Source organism: Chroicocephalus ridibundus, chromosome 12 (assembly GCF_963924245.1).
Source record: "Chroicocephalus ridibundus chromosome 12, bChrRid1.1, whole genome shotgun sequence".
NCBI lineage: Eukaryota > Metazoa > Chordata > Aves > Charadriiformes > Laridae > Chroicocephalus > Chroicocephalus ridibundus.
This window is the reverse complement of record NC_086295.1, coordinates 5,548,572-5,568,535: the sequence shown is the minus strand read 5'-3', so window position 1 is coordinate 5,568,535 and position 19,964 is coordinate 5,548,572. Positions and strand designations below refer to the sequence as shown.

Below are 19,964 nucleotides of genomic sequence, written 5' to 3'. Positions count from 1 at the left end.
CGCACTCATTCGGGAAATGAATGCTCAGAGAACATTTTCCTTTATGGACACTGGAGCCCGATTCCTCCTCTGATAACTGTGTAAGCTTTCAAACCACTCAGCAGGATTTTAAAATGTAAGGAAAAGTTTTAGACGCTTTAAAAAGGAAGTAGTGAGTATTTGTAAACTACAGCCAAACGTATAAAACATTATTTCTTTAGTTCTAGCTAGAAAAGTAACTCTATCACCTCACAGTTCAGTTTCAGCTACATTCAGGTCTAGGAATCTCCACATTCTTATGTAATGCCTTAAAGCAGCAATAGACGTTAAACAACAAAATTAAAGTTTATCAAAAAATTCTTAAAAATAAAAATAAAAAAAAGATTTGGTTTCTGTAATCCTGTATGTTCAGTGTATGTAACCTGACCAGGGTTCCCTTACACCTGCTGCTACAGTTTGGGGATTTTTGGCAGTTGCTTCAAGAGAGGTTTTGTTTGTTTAGGAAAAGCAATAATTTGCTATAGTTTCAAGTTTGCCTGCAGCACCCCGGCAGCTGCCTCCACACTTACTGCTCAGCAAGTTGTGACTTTCCAGCTCTAGGCTAAAACGGAATATTTAATGCTCTGGAGGAGACTTCTCATCTCATCAGTTATGCATAGAGCTTCCTCCGCTGGGCAATTAAAGCTCTTTTGTCCATCATTTTCTACAGATCACTGCCGTTAGTCCCTTTAAAGAAAAGTTACCCTGCCAGGTTCTTTGGTTAAAGACATTTCCTCAGCTCTCCCTGCGGGGCCAGGCTGCCTTCCCGCGGCACATGGCTGGGGAGGGATGGTGCCACGGCAGAGTCCGGCAGCCGTGCCCGTCCCTCGCCCGCCACGGCAGCGGTGCTGTGCATCTTTACCAGAGAGACGAGGGACGCTCGGCTTGCTATTCGCAGGCAAAGTAATCCTTGAGCGGGGAAAAGAGGTGCCGGATGACGGGGACGCTCCATGATCTTCCCAGCAGCTTCTGGCGAGCCCCGCGGCCAATGTTGGAGACGTCCGTGTAGTGGAGGGGGAAGCCAAAGATCCTGCAGAGCCGAGGCAGGAGATGGGGGAGTGAGGTTTGGTGGCTGCCCCGCTCCCCCGGTGCCCACTGGCCACGGCCAGGACGCAGCATCCCTCTGACCCATCCCCGCATCCAGCCCATGGCCCCCCCCCCTTGAGCCCCAGCCCCTGTTTTACAGTCTCGCTTGGCAGAAGCTCCCGACTGCTAACAGCCAGTGCTCCCTGCCGCTTCCCCCGTTTTCTTTCCCAGAGCAAATACGTATCGCTTTCCCCCTGAAGCCCTCAGAGCACTCAGCAAAGGCAACGCAGCCGTTCCTGCTCTGCCCCGAGCCAGCGGCAGACTCGCCCCAGGGCAGTGGCAGCAGAGCAGCGCCCACACCTCCTACGGCCTCGCTCCTACGGACACGGGGAGCCCAGCACATCATCCCACGCATATCTGGGCAAGTGTATCTGCCCCATGCGACTTAACCTACGTGCGGACAGGGACCAAGTGCACAGAGCCAGCTGGGATGCGACCCATCCCAGCGAGTCAAGCCAGGAATGAAGGAACCGCGCGCTGCACCTGCTGGCCCGTGGAAATCTATACGTGGCAAGTATGTGCACAGCCTCCCGCCCCAGACGCGCCTGCGGGCAGAGAACAGCGAGCTGCCCCAGCTCCGGGAGCTCACAGCACCACCGCATTTACAGACACCGGGGACAGCCAAAATTAACCACCAGCCATGCTAAAGATTTCTATTATAGCTCTGGAGTCCACTAAGTTGCACTGATATACACTGTACTGAAACACCGGTGCCCCTGGGTGAGCCGAAGGATGGACAAGAGATGTTGACATACACCCCAAAATATACACCCCAAGGAGAGCAGCAGCCCTGGGCAGTCACTGCCATCTCAGGTTTTGAGTCTTGATGAAATTAAGAGACAATTTCTCATAGCCAGGATGCAATACAGGGACTCCTGTCTTACCAACGTGCCCTGACGTGCAGCCTGTCAGGTGAAACAGTGAGTGTGACGAGCTTTCCTGAAGAACGACAGTGTGTTCATCACACCACTGGCATCTCCTACAGCCACCACAGCTTCCCCACTGAAATACCCATCACCTGCGCAGATCGCCTGCCTCAAAGGCTGGAGCAGAAGTGTCAAATACTGGAGTGTCGCTGCTCCAGGCAGTTGTCGGCCGTCCCCGTGAGCTGCAGCAGGGTCCCAGCCCACCGCCACCAGCACACCCAGCAACCGATCCCCTGGGAACGCACCCCAGCAGAGCTCAGATTTCCCAGTTAAAAGGAGATGCTGGCAGGGATTAAGACCCCGGCATGCTGGCTCCATTTTAAAATTGGATTAGGAAAATAAAAGGAAAAGCAAAACAGAAGAGCCACCAATAATCTCTCAGCCGGGAATCAGCGCTAGCACTGAATACTGGGGAGTAAAAAGCAAACACTAAATATCTAAAGACAATAGAAAATTCCTCCTCCCAGCTCTGCGTGTCAAGTCCTCATGCAGCCTCTCCAGCTTGGCCAAGGTCAACTCATCACTCTCTCAGCAACCACCAAGTTGTCAGAGGTCATTTACCATAAACTCACGGCTCCCGCCTGCTCCAGCACACACCAGACCAGAGCAGAGCCTCCCAGGACGGGCGCAGGATCCCTTTTCCCAGGGCAGCTCCCTTCCTGATCCACCCTGCAAGGCCAGAAGCTTCGGGAGTCTCCTACGGGAAGGGCACTCTGCTCCCCAGCACGGTCAGAGCCCTGTACATCCTGAGCAGTATCACCGTCCTCGCTCATTAGCTGTTCCTAACGGGGCCGGGCACTGCCAACCCATGTTCCCCAGTGGCGCTTTCGGAGGAGCCCTGTGCCCGTGCCATCCTGCCTGCCTCTGCTCAGCAAGGCACCTCTGCAAGCATCGCCCTGGGCTACTTCATGGAGATGGCTCTGAGTCACCCACGTCGGGCGCTTCCAGCTCTTCCGCCTCATTACAACCAGATGAAAGTTCTGGTGTCATTTAAATGGCATGACACGACAAAGGCTTGGTAATTGCTATTTCACTTTCAAATACCTACATGCCTCTAGCTCAGCTTTAATTATTTTTAACTCCAACAAAACACTGGCAACTTAAATATAAACAAGCAAAAATATTTAAAACCGGTCTGTGTTTATTGGCCGAGACTTTGGCTGGGTGAAAACTCCAGGTTTTGTTGCTAGAAGTATTTGGTGTGCAGGGTCTGCGAGCAATTGGGTTTTACTCTACTCCAAGTCCTTCTGTTGTGTTTTGCTGTGAATTTGGGGTGCTACGAGGCGTGAACAAAGTTTGGAGGAGCGCGGTCGTGCTTTGCCCCCACCTGCCATAGTGTGAGCTTCCCCACAATGCCATACCGGGCTGAGCGTCCCCAGCCCAGGCAGCTGCTCGGGTTCACCTCCAGCAAACCCCTACACGGCACTGACCGGGGCATGGGACTACCACAGAGCACCCCACGTCAGCCTGGGTCTCAAACAGGCTGGTGCACATGGACATCCCCAAGCCAGACACGCCACGCAGCACCCTGCGCAAGCCCCATCTCTCTTCCCTCCACGGGCTTCAGGTCCGGGGGCAGAGGACGCTGCTACGCTTTTCCCACAGTCTCATCTTTGCTCATTAACAACCGCGTTATGATGTGCACATCGCCGCAGGGAAACTGCACCGTACGGGAGCTGCAGCTCTTCAGCTCCCAGGAGCTGGGCTTAGGGCCAAGGAGGAAAGACCAACCACGCAAGCACCACAAAACAAAACAAAACGCCAGCGATCGTTTGATTACCTGTTCATCCCCGGAAGGTTGCCCCAGAAATAGCGTGCTCGGTGGGCAGCTGATATCTTGATAGCATCAATCATAACCGGGTTACACTGCAGGCCATGAGAGGGGGGGGAATAAAAGTTAAGAGGAGGTGCGGGCTCAGCCATCTCCTGCACGCCAAGCCCTTCTCTGCTGTACTGCAGCAACTTAAAAATCTTCAGCAAATCCTCCTCAGGATGTAGCCCCAACAAACCCTTGTTCCACCCCAGAGCACGGTCAGGTTGGCCACATGGGCTACCACGCCACAGCTGTGGCCAGGAGCTAATGAAAATCACAGCACGCTTCAGTGCTGATTTCTCTGGGACAGGATCAGGGCTGTCAGCCTCCAACGGAGCTTCTACATACGGGGGTTCCTGCTGACCCACAGCCCATCTTGGCTACCACAGAGTTAAAAATCCTTTCCAGTCCCTGACCTCCCTAGAAAGGCAGGCATTGCTCTGAACAGATGCTTTCTGCAAGGCTGGCAAAAACCCTCCCCCAGAGAACTAGTGCCTGGGGTTAACCTCCTGAAAGCCAGAGGGGATCCCGAGCCAAGACTAAACAGCTGACTCCTGGTGCGTGCATCAGGCAAGGGGCTTTCCAGCGCTGGGGACATAACAAACCACAGCCAGACCTTCACAGCCTCAGCACACCTTGCACAGCCCAAGTGTCTCCTGCTCTGACGCCTTTCCCGAAGACGGTGGCAATCCCTACCTCCAGAAACCGAGAAATGTCCCTCTTGTCATTGACCCTCATGGCCACCACGTTCTCGAACATCCAGAAGAAGGGGCGCTCCTCTCCCGCCTTGGGACGGGCGTAGTTGAGCAGGTGGTAAAATTCGAAGAACAGCCTCCCGGTTCCTTCTACAAGGGACAAAACGGGAGCAGCAGGTTGGGACCAGCTGTGGCACAGGGGGCACAGCTCTGGGGGTCCTGGCTGCCCTCCCCACCGCGATTGGCATGGAGACAGCCTGTGCTTTGCAGGTGCCATCCCATGGTTTGTAGGTCAGAGAGAAGCCACCACTAATGCAGACTGGGGCTGAACCAACTTCTCTGAACTTCAAGGTGGCTCCACACCTCGGGAACACCCCGGGGGTACCCAGCCCTGCAGAGGCAAAGCAGCCTTACCGTACAGCCCCTTCCTGGCTGGATTCACAAGGGAGAGGTCGTTACAGGGGCTTCCACCGATCACCAGGTCAAAGGGACCCCACTCCTCGATCTAGAGTGAACAGACAGACGCAGTTAGGAAATGCCATGTAAGCAGGTCTCTCCTCCACAGCAGGGCAGGGGGCAAGCCCTTCCCAGGGCTGGTGGCGTGAGACCCACGCGGTCATGGGGACACGTTCCCCGGCCCGCCCGCAGAAGCGGTGCTCACATTTCTCTTGGTTATGTTCCTGACGTCGTGCACATAGGTGATGTTGCTCTCATGCTGCATGGTGCCCACAGCAATGGGGTCTTCGCAGATCTCCGAGGCGATGTACTTCTCCACTTGGATGCCCAAGTCCTTCAGCACCAGGTACCCTGCCAAGGGACAGAGGTCTGAGGTTGCAGTGCTCTCTTTAGTCTCCCAGTCTCCTTCATCAGCACAGACGCTCGATGTGGCCACTCTTGCATGTCCTAGGTGGGTGCAGTCAAACAGGACTTCTGGATGAGCAACCTATTTTTTGACTCGTTTCTCCAGGCAGGTTTGCTCCCAGAAAGCAGAACTCCAGAGCTGAGTGAACTGAGTCAAATCAGTCGCCCTCAGGCATTTCTTCACCAGAGACCCGGTTACCAGCACGCCCACAGCTCTTGCTTCTCAGTGAAACCAGCTACCTGAGACCACACTCAGTGCAGCAGGAACCTCTGTGAGCAAAATTCCCATGCCCTCTCTCCATCTCTCCATCCCTCCCTCCTCCACAGCCCTGTCCATCAGGAATGGGAGCCCCTTCCCTCATCCCCTTCTGATGGGGATGCCCCTGCCCTTCATCCTGTTCTCCCCACCAAGCTTTCAGAGACAAGTTTGAGTCCATTAAACTATTCATCCCTGACATCCAGTGCTGTAAGCCACCAGGACGGTGCTCTTCCAACGCCTCACCTGTTGCAATGCCATCAAACAAAGATAGCACTCGAATAGGTCTCCTCTTTGCTGGTGGGACCGTTGGGTAGATTTTGGGTGCAGCCTGCAATGAAAGGACAGCAATGAAGCCCCAGCTTTGGCAGTGCTGTGATGCTCTGTGAGGCCAAACCTTTGGCTCTACAGGCATCGCCTCCACTTTCAGGGGAGCATCTGCAGGGCCAAGAGCCCAACACCCTTGGAGAGGGTGGATGAGTGAGACCAAGGCAGACAGCCAAGGAATTTTCAGCTGTTCGCCTTGCCCTCTGCAGCCCTCTCCCCGACAGCCTAGTGCGCTGGGCTTGCCTGCCCGCAGCCCTTACGTATTCCTGTCCCTTGTCGCTGGTGAAGAAGTCCTGCAGGCGAGTGTTCCAGTCCTGCCGGCGCTGCAGCACCCCGTAGCTCCTCTGGGGCTGGCACATGTAGCAATTCCAGGGCTCCTGCTCTTTTGCCTTGGCCGACGTCCCTCGCCCCACCAACACCTCCAGACACTCCACACAGAAGCACCTGCCCAAATCACAACACCTCGTGCCCGTCACCTCCAGAAATCCCTCTGCGTCACCCCAGCCTCTCCTGGGGTCTCCTCTGCCATGCACCAGAGCCCCACCCCATCCTGTAGGATGTTGTTCCATGCAGTATCTTGGTTTTTAAGGCTGCAAACACAAACTGGTGACCCAGGTAAAGCTCCTGCCTCCTCCATTCAGAGAGAATCCAACAATTCTATGAGCATCATAGAATCACAGAATAGTTTGGGTTGGAAGGGACCTTAAAGATCATCTTGTTCCAACCTCCCTGCCATGGGCAGGGACACCTCCCACTAGACCCCTGGACTATCCTGCCCAGCCTCACGTATGACCCTGCTTCCCTGTGGCTCCCCAGGAGCTCTGCTGTGAGCTGGGACAGAGGAGCAGAGACGAGGAGCAGAGACGGGGCCCACCTGCAGCAGCTGGCATTGCTGCAGAGCAGCAGCTCCTTGCCTTCGCAGCAGACAGTGCAGTAGGACTGGTAGCCGTCTTCGTCATACATGTAGAAGAGCTCCAGGAATCTATCCTAGCGAAAGGACAAGCGGGAGGAGAGAAGGACGGAGGATCAGGATCTGTGCTCAGAGGGTGAAGAGGGAACATAGCTTTGCTTCGTCCCTGGTGCACCCTGAGAGCTCGGAGATGCACATCCTCGGTGCTGCAAGTGGAGAGAACATGCCGAGGGACAGCCCCGTGGTGGATACAGGACCCGGCACAGTCACCCCTCCTGTCCCGGCAGCGCCGGCTGCAGCGGGGCTGGACTCGGCACCCCATCCTCCTGCCCCAGGCTCAGCCCCGGCACGGCGGCACTTACCCTGCACGTCTGGCAGAGGCCCCCCTCGAACAGCGGGTGGAAGGTGGCCGGGTTTCTCCTCCCGCAGGACAAACAGCTGTCTGTGTGACAGAGAGAGCTCCGCTCACCCCGGGGTAGGGAACCCCACGCGGAAGCGCAAACCCCACACCTCCACCCCACGGCGGGCTGTGGATGCTGGAGACTCTCGCCTGAGCCCGTGCAGGTCCAGACGCAGCTGCAGCTCCCAGCAATCTGCGATCACAGCGCTCTCCCCCTTCCTACATGGTGCAGTTAAGAAGGGACCCACCATCTTTGCCTAGTGCTGCCTGCACCTGCACCAGCCCCACACCTTTTCCCAAGAGAGACGGGGCAATCGATTACCTTCGAGACTCCCGCTGTTGTTCGTAACTTCAGAAACCATTTGCTCTTTATAAAATTAAAAAGAAAAAGAGAGATTTATCATTCCTTATGCAGCAAACTTTAAATGCACTCTACTTAGAGACGCCTGATTTCTTGCATTAAAACTGCTACAGCTTTCTTTGCACAGAGAATCACAGAATCATAGAATGATTAGGTTGAAAGGGACCTTAAAGATCATCTAGTTCCAACCCCCTGCCCTGGGCAGGGACACCAACCACCGGACCAGGTTGCTCAAAGCCACGTTCAGCCTGGCCTTGAACCCCTCCAGGGATGGGGCAGCCACAGCTTCTCTGGGCAACCTGGGCCAGGGGCTCACCACCCTCAGAGTGAAAAGTTTCTTCCCGATATCTAATCTCAATCTACTCTCTTCCATTTTGAAGCCATTAGCCATGTCCTATCACTGCATGCCCGTTTAAAAAGTCCCTCTCCAGCTTTCTTGTAGGCACCTTTCAGATACTGGAAAGCGGCTATGTCTACCCGGAGCCTCCTCTCCGGGCAGAACTCGCTCAGCCTGCCTTCTGAGGAGAGGTGCTCCAGAAGGCAGGCCACGGGCACATTAGAAATTTTGGTGCGAAACCCATGTCCTTTCACGGCTTGAGATATTAGAGCTAGAGTTTAAAGTAGCAACACACAGATCATTTCCAAGCTGAGCAAATAATGGAGCCCAGCTTGTGGTGCCATGTCTTGCAGTTGGGTTTTGTGTCTTGTAAGGCACAAATTGAGCAACAAAAAGTTTTTTTCTTCGGAATCGAAGCTCATGGCCCCTGTGTAGATGCGAGCCCTTTCCCAGAGATGTTTCCCAGTGCTTTTCAGGATGCATGGCCCAGGCCATGCTGCTCCCCAGCTCTCGCTGCTCGTTACCTCGGGTCTGGTCCTCTTCCACTCGCTGCTCCTTGTTGTTGTTGCAGGGGTTGGTCTTCAGCCTCTTGGTGGGGGGACACTGCTCGAGGGACAGGACCTCCTCAGTCCCGTTCCTCAGGGCCCCGTTCTCTGCAAGGGAAAGGTGACTCCCTGGGGATGAGCCTCCAGCACCAGGAGCTCCCCAGGGCACGGGGGGACATCTCCTGCCAAGCCCAGCCAGGCCCCATCCCAGACAAATGCAGAGCTCTTTCTGACCGCCCAGGCTCCCCACGCATGGCTTGAGGCTCAGCTAGGTCATGACTTCCAAGAGCAATGGCTTTGAGGGTGCTTTACTCTGGCATTTTGTGATGCTGCTGTGGGGGACGCCAGTGTGGAGCCCCAGGGCCACCTCAGCAGCAGGCCAGCATGGCCACTGCAGAGGTCGAGCAGGTGCAGCCAGGACCAACCGCCAGCCCCATGCCCAGCTCACGCCACCACCTCACCTGAGGCTTTGGGCGGTCGTAGTCCCTTGAGACCCAAGGGCTTGAAGCCGGTGAGCGCCCAGTCGATCATGGGCTTCAGCTGCTCCTCCAGGGACTCCCCGGGGGCGGATGAAAATGTCTTCCCCGACCGGCTCCGGGCAACCTGCCGAGAGAAGAGGGACGGCGTGGGCCAGGGTGACCGGGGCTTGTCCCCAGCTGCAATGAGCATGGCCCACATGCCCGCCAGGTCCCAGGCACCCTCTCCACCACAAACACACGTGTGCACGCTCGGCGTCCCCGGCTCAGCGGCAGCTGCTGGATTCCGGCATAGGGTGTACCCTCGGCTGCACTCCTGTGCCTCCCCTCCCTGTAAGGAGCCCGTCTGTCCCCCACCAGCCCCAACCCAGCTGGGAGCAGGGACAGCCCAGCCCCAGCTCTCGCCCAGACTTGGCCACCCGGCAAGAAAAGTAAAGGCAGAAGAGGTGCCTGTGAGTTTGCAGCACCGTAACCCGGAGCGTGATGCCTCCCCTGGATGGGGATCAGACCCATGGGGTGCTCAGTGCCGGCCCCGACTGCAAAGGGCATCCAGCACCAGCCCAGGACACCTCCTGGCAGTGTGACAGTGCCTTCAACCACAATGCTGCCACGCCAGAGTCCCCAGAGGGAGCCTGGCCCCAGGGCTGTTTTTGGAGCAGAGACCCTGAAGCAGCAGCAACTACTCGTGAATCTCCCGGGATAAGCAGGGTTTGGCCCCATGGCTGCACTTGGAAATAGTCCCAGCAGAGAAAGGAGGGTTTTCCTACAGACATCTGTCCACATCGCCCCAGCAGACGGGGGAAATGATTAATTCTGGACTGCGGTAGGAGCTCCTGCACTGATCTCTCTCAAGGTGATCCGCAGGCATTATCCAGAACCACTCCCAGATGCAAAGCAGAGCAATGTGCAGAGGGGCAGAGCGGGGAAGCCCCAGCCCCAACCACCTCCCCACACACTGCCCGAGCTCTGCAGGCGCCTGGGGCTGAGCAGACGCCCAGCTTCCCGTCTGGGACACCTTCTCCTGCCCCTGCAAAGCCTTTCCTTCGCTGGCTCAGCTGCATCCGCCGCCTGGAGCACAGCCTGTCCTTGCCTGCATCCCACTGCCCCCCACGGAGCCCAGCCACTTCACTTGGCACCTCATCCATCCAACCCCAGCTCTGCTCCGCAGTTACCTCCAGGGCATGGTATATGGCTCGTCGGTAGGAGACCAGCTTATTAAACGTGGAAGAATTGAAATGCTGCCTAAAGGCCATCAGTCCCACCAGCTTGTCTGCAGAAACCTGGGAGAGAGCGACAAAAGCTTACCTGCAGGCACAGGGGCACAGGCATGCCTTGCTTGGGCTGTGTCCCCCACGGCACCGTGCCCCCCGAATCGCAGACCCATCCCTGCAGCACAGCAGCTCCCAGCATGGCTCTCACGCCGCAGCCAAGGGCACCAGGCTGCAGCCATGCCGGGGCTTTGTCTGGACCGTGCAGCCGGGCGAGGAAACCCAGCGTCAGCTTTGCAGAGGGCGACAAACAGCAGAGGGAGGAAAGCAGAGGCAGCAGCATCGCACTCGCGACTAGGACGGGTGTTTTGCACCCTCTGCTGGCACCGCACCTCTGCCGGCAGAGCCGGCGCAGCACGGGCACCCGGCACAGCGCTCCCCTCCCAGCGCTTCCCTCCCTCCCGTCTGCAGTCCAGGGGAGGCGCAGGATGGCCAAGGGGTGATGGGGCTCCGGGAGGGCATCCCTCACCAGGCAGGGAGCAATGGGGGCAGCCCTAGAGACCAGGGCTTGGACAAAACCCTGCGAATGGGAGGGACAGACATCCCTGTTGCCAGATTCTGTCACCAACCTATGGTGACCAGGCACTAGTTATAGTCACTAGAGCCACGAGAGCATGCCAGAGCCTGACTATGCCAAACACCAGGGTCCCTCCCCAGGGAGGCCGCAGTTGGGCACACGCAGCCCGGAGGCAGCCCCAGGAATGGGACAGACGGCCGAAATGTGCAGGGGAGGGGATTTCAGCCTGGCTGAAATCAGGCGCAGGCAGCAAGCTTACCTCAGAGAACTTCCCATCTCCGAACCACTGCACCCACCGCATGCCCGAGACAGCCTGGCGCTTGGCCGTGGCTCTGTAGGAGACAACGATCGCAGGCCACCAGGAGAAACCTTTGATCTTTCCCCAGACGAGCTCCCCAATTCCGAATTCTTTCCCATCCTGCACGCAGAAGAGGACAACACAGATCAGCCAAAAGCACAAACTCCCCGCTTTATCCGAGCGCCCACGTGGGGGAACGGCCGCGGGGTGCCCCGCAGAGCTGCTACGCCACGCGCGTCACTCGCTGCAGCGCACATGGACTTCTGTGCAAGGATCTATAAAAGCTGCACCCCCTCCCTCAAAAAAATGGCCGAACACGCCCCCGGCAGCGCTGGCTGCCAGCCCTGCACCACGCAGGAGCTGGGCGCGAAGGTCTGTGCGTCGGCAGCCCCACGCCAAGCCCGGCGCCTGGCACGCAGAGCACGGTGCGTGCTCCGTCCTGCACAGCCCTCCTGGCACCCGCACCCCGTGCGTGCCCACTCCTGCCTGCCCTCCCGGGGTCTCTGCAAACACCGAGAAGCTTTTTCCTGCCCTCACAAACCAACAGCTAGGAAGCTCCGGCTGCCACAGGAGGGCTTGCAGCGGCCCCGGGGATGGGGACGGGCAAGGCAGGAGGGCAGCAGGTCCGGGGAGTGCAGCCGGACTCTCCCGATCCCCTCGGCCATCGCAGCCGTGTTTGTCCAGGAGACCTGAGCTCACTGCACGGTGCTGCTGAGCCACGAGGCACAGCCCAGGCCGAGGGACGTGGGGAACACAGCAGGGGATGGTACGCGTCCTGCCTGGCTGCAGGGAGGACTTTGCACAGAGGTTGCTCCCTGGGCTCCCCGAGCAGACGATGTCGCTCCTGGGTGTGTGGAAACCCCCATTCATGGGGCTCACAGCTCAGCTCATCTGGCTGCACCCCAGGGAGAGGAGAGAGGGCACCCACCCTCCTCTTCTTCCCAAGGAGAGAGCAGAAAAAATAGGGCAGGGAAAAAACAGAAAGAAAAGAAAAAGGTGGGAATTTTGGTGAGACCATGCCAAGAGCCTCAAACAGGCAGTGTGACAGCGCCACACTGGCACGGTGCTGTGCCCAGGGAGGCACCTCGCACAGGAGCAGTCCCCTCTGCCTGCAGAACCCTCCCTCCCAGCTTTGTTCTGCAATTAGGCACCTAATTATGCAGCAAGAAGCAATTGCCCAATTCCTGCAAGTCTCGGGCCCTGCCCTGACGCCCGCAGGCACTGAATCACGCTCCTCTGCAGCTCCAGCAGCTTCGCTCCTCTCCAGCATCCCCCCGACAGAAACATTTTCTACGCATGCAACTGCCTGTCTCGGCGGGGCCGGGCATGGCTGCCAGCCCGGCGTGTGCCGCGCACGCGTCCCTCGGGGGCCCTTGGAGGCTTGGCAGCCCCCCGTGTGGCACAGGCAGGGGCTCAGCGGGGCTGGTCCCCGCATGCTGACCATCTGCAGCAGGGTGCCCCCGGAGCAGCATCAACCCCGCTGCCCGATGGACAGGGACAGCCCGGCACCATCGCACCCCAGACACACAGGGAAGGGCAGGCAGGGAAGAGGAGGCGGGAGAAGCAGCAGTGAGGTTTCCAGAAGGTCCCCTCGCCTGCAGGCTTGGGACAAGCCAGGAAGGTTCCTCCTCGCCCCGCACCGTCCCAGGCGCAGGATTCCAGTGCCCGGGCAGAGTTTGGCCCCTCCATACCTGGTACTCCAGCGCCATCCCCGCGTCTCTGCTCTCCGGCTCCTCGGCCCCCAGCTCGGCGGAGCCATTCTGCCCTTCCTGGGAGCTGCTGCCGGAGAGGGTGCTGCTGCTCCGGGATGAGTCCCGGGAGTCCTCCTCCGTCAGGTCGATGGTGGTCACGGGGATGGATGTGGTCGAGCGCCGCTTGGAGCTCTGCGCAGCGGAGGGAGCAGAGTGTGAGAGTGGTAGGAAGGCGGGGAGAGGGGAGGAGGGGAGCAGAGACCTGCCCCACATCACCCCCAGCCCCTCAGCCAGGGATCAGAGCGGGAGAGCCAGGGAGAGGGGCACCACCACAGCCAGGAACGGAGGAGAGGGCCCAGGACTGTGGCGTTTGAGGGAGAACTGCTCTGCTTTTACTTGCAAGACACATAGAAAACGGTGCACCGTTTGCTCTCTTCCCTTTTCCTCTCCTCAATTCACCTGAGGGTGTTCAAAGCACCCTGTTCATAGCAGGGGCAAGCAACAGCACACACACCCCCACTTCACAGGGGAAACTGAAGCAGGCAGAGGCCACAACATGTCTGAAGCCACTTGGCCAGGGCACAGCAGAAGTGAAGGTCTCCAGAGCCCCAGGGAAGCCCTGGCCCCACGCAGACCCTCACCCGCAGGGGAGCTGGCAGGTCCCTGAGACTCTCCACGCTGTTCGTTTCCTTGATCTTCATCTCGTGCCGGGTCTGCCCTGCCTGGAAGATGAGGCGGACGGGGGGCTTCTGCCTGAGGCTGCTCTCCCAACCGGCGCTGCCCCGGGGCCGCACCTGCAACCAGAACAGAGAAGTGCCGTGGCACGGATGCCTTCCCCATGCCAGCAGCATGCTGGGGACAGGCACAGCCCCTGCTCCTCAGGGCTGGGCACTAGCAGCACCAGAGCCCCAGGGCTGGGAGCATGGAGAAGGCAAGAGGAGCGCAGACGGCTGTGGGAGCAGGACCCAGGCTGAGCCCCTTGGTGTGACCGTGCACTTCACAGCGTCTCTGCTGGGCTGCACAGCCATGCTCAGGAGCACGCACTGCTGCAGCCCCCAGCACCCTGCAGGGGGGCAGCATCCCACCAGCAGCTGCTTACAACAACTTTTGTTTCCAGCTCTCATGTGCATCCTCCACTATACCCTCCTATACCCTCCCCTCCTCGCAGCTACAGCCATGGCTGTGCGACTGAGACCAGCGGGAGGCCAGCAGCCGGGAGGACCGGCCACCAGAAAAGCCACGAGCCCCGGCAGAGCAGCCGTCCCAGGCACGGCACCCTACTCACACATGCGTGGGTGCTCTCACACAGGCGTGGGTGCTCTCCCCCCTAACAGCCTGGCCCCGCAGAGGCACCCAGGGCAGCCTTTCCCCTGCGGCTTCAGCAGCCGCAGTTTACAATCAGTCTAACCCAGGCATGTTTCCTGCATCCGGCATAACAAGAGTTTCAAAACGAAATGAGATTTTGCAAGTGAAGAGCCCCCAAACCGAACGTAGTGGGAAAGCAGAATTTTCACCCCGGTTGGATTTATGGCTCTTTCTTTTGGAAGCTGCCTCATCACAGGCAGATCTCCAACCTTGGGGTTTCATTTCAAAGTCAAAACAATAAAGCCAGAAGGCAAAAATGCTTCCAGACCCTGGAGGTTTGTCAACCTAGTCAACAAAAGGAGGGGGGGCAAAACTGGGATCCAGCCCCACAGCAGCTAAAAGCAGGCCACCCTGAGAATGGGAGACACGAGATGCTTTGGTCCATCAGTACAGCCAAGCCTTTTTAAAGAAAACATCAGCATAATAATTATTAGACTGCTGCAACATGTAGTGGGCATCACTGCATCACGCACCATACCCTCCTGCTGCTGCCGACATAATGTAAATCAGGAATTTAAAACAAATATTATGCTTGTAAATTAATATTGCGTCTGCCATTGGACTGTTCCCCCAGCACCAAGAGCAAGAGCTGCCCCAGAGGGGAATAGTCGGGTATCCCAGGAACCAGCTGCCCCCCACCAACAGCCCACAAAGCCCCCCGGGCAGCGAGGTCTTACAGCAGCTTTGGCGAGCACTTACCTCCTGCGCCCCTGCGAGAGCAAGCGGCCAGGACAGGTCCTCCTTGGAGAGGTCTCCCTTGCTGACCCTCTTGTTGTTCTTCAGGGACGGCAGCCCCAGGCCCCCAGCATCTGTGCAGGGACAAGGCAGAGCAGCCTCAGGCTCCGTGAGCCATCCCGGCCGTGTCCCTGCACGCCTCCGCCCGCGGCTGCTCTGAGCAGCAAGGCACGATTTGAAAAAAACGAAACCTCATCTTGGAGAAATGTGGCCAAGAGCTGAAGACAAGCGGTGTCCCCAAGGCTCCCCATCATGGTACTGCTGACACTGGCAGTCCCAGGTCACCCAAAACTGGGAGGGACTCTAATAGCACTTGTGGGGACCTTCTTACGTAATTTTTTGTTCCTGAAAGCTCAGAGGCACAAGGAAACCATTCAAAGCCCACTATTCAGGGCCTGTCACCAGTTCATTTAAAGCAAGGACCTCATGAACCCAAGAGCTGACATTTGGGGACTATGACCAGAGCATCCCAGGAGCTGTGATGCAGCCGGCAGCAACCCTTGGGCATGTGGCGGCTCCCCGCCTCCCTCCTCCCCAGGGGGGTTAAACCATCAAGGGGCAGAGCCAGCATCCCAGCGCAGCACGCGTTTCCACAACCGCTTCTGTCACCATGGCCTGGATGCGCCACCAGAAAGCAGAAACCCAGTGGAGTCATGGAGTGACCCCGGCCACGGCTGTGATGCTCCCGGGAAGCCCTTTGGGATGGTGGCTGGGAGATCCCTGGCCCCATGCATCCCTGCACATCCCAGGCGTGGAGCACCCCGGGCACAGCACGGCAAGACTCACCTGGAGCGCTGGGCTTCCCATTCGCCTCCAGAAGCAGGGCAGGTGTGTTATTAGCGGGATCGGTGCAGTCCCCGTTGATGAGGATCAGCTCTGCCCTGCAGTCTGCCTCATCCCGGTCATGGCTCTTGTCCTTTTTCATGGTTGCCTGTGGAAGCCAGAATGGAAAGGAAATTTAGCCGTGCAGAAAGCCCCAGGGAAGGTAAAGTAGCCAGAGTAAGCTCTTCAAGCCAGCCACAACTTCTCATGCCCTTAGCAGAGGGGTCTAACTGGAGACGCATTTGGAATGGTATCGGGACCCAATGGGCACCTGGACAACACCTCCCCACAAATGTGGTGGCCCTGAATATCCACCAGCTCCAGTGAACAGAGGCCCCAGTTGCAACCTGCTTGTCCTTAGGGAAGTGCCGGGGCTTTTCTCCGGGGCTGCACTGGCCCAGCCCTGCCATCCGTACGCCATGGAGTGCTCCTGGGCACGGTGCTGCCCGGCCCAGGCTGGCTCTGCCAGAGGGGTCCCGGCTGCAGCTTGAGACCCTGTCCAGAGGGGAGCTGCACTTCCCAGCCACCTTGCAGAAACCAGGGGACATCCCACCCCCCCGGGAACCAGACTCAACTGTGCTCCGGCTGCCCAGCAAACCCAGCAGTGGGTGGGCTGTTACGGCAGCAGTGGGACAGGGCAGACGGCTCGCCACGGGGGGCAAAGTCCTGGCGCCTGCAGTGAGTTACACTCTCCCAAAGGGAGAAAACTCCTCCTGCCCCCCTGCCCTGGCCTCAGCTCCCCCCCACCCCCAGCCCCAGGGCAAAGGGGCAGGGCAGGGGTCTGCCCTGGCTGCACTCACACACCACCATCACCCAACCCCGGGGACTGGGGAAAGAGTGTCGGCATCCCCCCACCCCAGTGTCCCCCCACCCCAGGAGCTGCTGCTGTGCAGATAAAGCCCAGCCACACGTCCCCCCAGCAGAGGCGGAGCACACCTCGCCTGCACCCAGATGCCTCTGCCCTCCCCCTGGTGCCCTCCCTGCATCCTGTTTTCGGAGGTGGAAGCTCCCAGGCTCTCCCAGAGGCACCCAGGGCTACGCTAAAGAAGCTGCCTCATTGCTGGGCTATGGATCTGTGCTGCAACTTGCCCCTTCGCCAGCACAGTCATTTCAGGAGCACGTAGCTCAGCTCAACAAACTAAGGAGCAAGCAGGGCTTTACCCACCTAACGCACTGTTAGGAAGCAAAAGCAACACACACACCCCCCAGCCCTAAAAAGACCCCAGCTCCAGCCCCGCCACCCCCTCCCCGGCGCTCTCGCTCAGCATCGCCTCCAACTGCTTCCTTAACAATTGAGATTTCTGCTTTGAGATCATCTGTCAGCACCTCTGACAAACAAAGACCAGTCGGGGTTTGATATTTCGGATGCCGAGGGCAGCCTTAAAACCCTGGTAACATCCAAACATGAAGGAAAACAGGTGTCCGCGCACCCACCTCCACAGGCAGAGCCCCCGGGTGCACGTCCTGCCTCCCCCCCCCAAGACACGTCTCCTCAACAAAGGGATGAGAGGGAGAGCAACGGCACCAGAGGGAGTCTAAAGCTGCCTAAACCCCTACAGCTGTGTGCAGAAATCCCACTGCTGCAGCACATCTGCTCCCAGAACCCGGCGAACAATTCCTGGGAGCTGCCCAGACTCGCTGGGCTGCCCCCGGCCCGGGCGGCTGGTCCCGCATGCCGGCCCCGTGCACGCCGGCCCCGGATGCTCTCGGATGCAAAAACACGTCCTGGTGCAGCACAGCCGGGTCAGCTCCACCGGGGTCTGCTCCACCCTCCCCAGCCATCCTGCAGAAGGGCAGCGACCATAGCCAGGAGCGACGCTGCCTCAAAAAATAGCCAATTTCACAAAATAATAGTGAATCTCACGAAAAATAGCAAATCTCACTCAGGAATCCATACAGGGCGGTGTGAGAGGATACACTGCTCTCTTGGCACGAGGGTGACCCAGAGGAGAGGCTGGGGAGAGGGAGATGGGGCAGCGTGAGGCCGTTAGGATCCAGGGAGGACAGGAGCAAGCATGGCCACCTCCCAGCCCTGCAAAACATCTGCACCCTCAAAACCCCGCTGGGACCTTCAGAGGACCTTTGCATTTGGTCCTTTGTCAGGAGCCTGTTTGGGAGCCTGAGATGGGAGCCTGAGCCTGGGAGGTTCAAACTTGCAGCTCAAAAAGGCTTCTCCTTTCTCAGCCCCAGAGGTGCCCCGCATGGCCAGCACACGGCAGGCGATCGGGCGAGCGTGTCCCTGCCACCACTGCGCTGGGGAGGCAGAGCGGAGGGTGACACAGCAGCCAGGTCTCCCCGGGACATACGGCCACGACTGATCACCCGATGTGCCACGCTCAGCTTTGCTGAGTGCTCAGGGAGCTCCGACATCATCCAGTTATAAAGCGTTAAAAAAAAAAAAGTGCTATCCCTTTGGAAGGAACTGCTCCCTGGCAGAGCTGGAGACTCCCACACCAGGGCTCTGACGGTCCGTGGGACCTGGCCACAAGCCCCAGCGTAAGCGCAGGCGTTTCAGGTCCCCAGGTGCAGGCAGGGCCTGCAGCGTACGTGCAGGAGCAAGCAGTGCATACGCAGGAGCATACGCACTGCTTGCTCTGTGCACTTCTCCAGCTGCACCACCCGAGATCACTCGAGGACATCCTGTCACCATCCTCTGACACGCAAGCGGGAACGGGAGCATCACACCATGACCCAAACTGCAAAGCTAATTAAACTCTCGCTTCCCCAAAAACTTACACCGAGGCAGCGGGACTGCAATTCCCATCCTTTCTCCTATTGCTGCTGCCTTTTGCACCAAGCAATAAAGCCACATGCTCCAGACTGTCCTGCCTGCTGAAGAGGGGTGTCCGGCCCGTTGCCCCTCCAGCCACCGAGGATCTCCCGCAGGAGCCACCATACTCGCAAGCCTCACCACCTCCTTCTCGGGAGGAAGGCTCAGCCCTTTGTCCTCGCCTCCCCTCGCAGAAACGCACACCAACATGTGCACACAGGGCATTACAAAAATAATAAGAAACAGAGCACTCCCCTCACATGTTCTGTCTCACGGGAGGAGGAGAAAAACAGCACCGCAGTGTTTGCACTGCTTAGCACACTGCAAACATACAGGCATGCACTACAGCCATAGGCTTCGTACAAGAACCCACGAAGAATGAAATAATGCAGAATTCCGGCTCCGATGCTCCAAGCTCCCCAAGAGACTGGCGCTAGCGGCAGCCCCGACACCGCCTGGTGCCCAGGACGTGCCCTGCAGCGATACCCCACCGAGACAATGAACCCGCTGACTCCGGATCCCGCCCTAGTTTTGCAATACCAGTTTCTTTAAGGTTTGCCAAACTGGTTAAGGACCATGCTACAATATTAACTGCTTAGAGAGGCTCCCGGTCCCTGCCCGGCCGAGCTCGCTGGCTACCCCGGAGCGGGCAGAGCGGCTGCGCTCACCTGCGAGGGGTCCCGGCAGGACCGTGCCTCCGCACCCCGCTGCCCCCCGGGACCGGGGCTGCTCCCCCAGCCTGGCTCGGGCTGTTTTCAGTTTTTCTTCTTGAGAAAACAGGCTGGCCCTTATCAGGTGCGTTTCCCCAGTAGGTGGAGAGATCGCAGGGGAGACAGCCGGACTTTGCCTCCAGACAGGGACATGCATATCAAAAGGCTGGAGGGAAGCGTTTTACATGATGGCTGGGATGGCAGCCATCGCCCAAGCCCTGTTTGAATAACAAAAAGAAATAAAGGACCCCAATGGCCGGGGCTCGCTCCCTCCAGGCTGGCTCCTTCCGAGGGCTCTGGGCTATCACGCACACAAATGGCCTTTAACTCTCCCCAAACCGAACATTTCCCTCTAATCCTGGGAAGAAAAGAGTTGCTGGGTTGGCAGTTTAGTAAGAAAGGGAGCCCATTTTGGCAGATATGCTCATTAAGAAGGGCAGGCTCTCCCCTCCCCTGCCCGTTTCCTGTGCCTGGCCCCTCTCCGCGCTCCCGCGCTCCGGCACTTCCCTCCATTTTCCCCCTGTTTCCTCTCCTGCCCCCCCTGCCCCGCTCCGCTCCCCCTCCGGACCGCAGCAGCCCTTTGCGGCCACCCCCAGGCTCCAGCACGGTCACCCGCTGCCTTTCAGCAAAGCTCGGTTGAAAGAAAAGAAACAAAAAACAAACCGGCCCCTCCTCTCCCAGTGAAGACCAGGCCTGAGAAGTCTCCTGGGCAGCCACCATCACAGCCAGCCGCTGCTCCAGCCGCTCTAGGCTCTTTACCATGCTCATCTCGGTCAT

General features: G+C 58.4%; 1 protein-coding gene across 3 annotated transcripts; it reads right to left on the bottom strand.

Moving 5' to 3' along the window:
- Nucleotides 1–400: 400 nt before the first annotated feature.
- On the bottom strand, nt 401–19,964 carry DNMT3B (DNA methyltransferase 3 beta). Of its 3 annotated transcripts, none has more exons than XM_063349973.1 (19): nt 19,851–19,964; nt 15,672–15,816; nt 14,850–14,959; nt 13,427–13,579; nt 12,786–12,977; nt 11,056–11,214; nt 10,184–10,291; nt 8,997–9,138; nt 8,515–8,643; nt 7,615–7,659; nt 7,255–7,334; nt 6,857–6,969; nt 6,243–6,426; nt 5,902–5,986; nt 5,200–5,345; nt 4,953–5,043; nt 4,540–4,688; nt 3,811–3,896; nt 401–1,048 (listed from the first exon to the last, which is right to left on the bottom strand). In XM_063349973.1, exons 1-19 carry the CDS (start codon nt 19,962–19,964, stop codon nt 907–909), a joined length of 2,373 nt encoding a protein of 790 aa, XP_063206043.1. In that variant the 3' UTR covers nt 401–906. The 3 variants fall into 3 exon arrangements, with proteins under 3 accessions (XP_063206043.1, XP_063206042.1, XP_063206045.1); XM_063349972.1 differs by having other exon boundaries at nt 4,540–4,757; nt 19,851–19,955; XM_063349975.1 differs by having other exon boundaries at nt 4,540–4,757; nt 13,427–13,507; nt 19,851–19,955.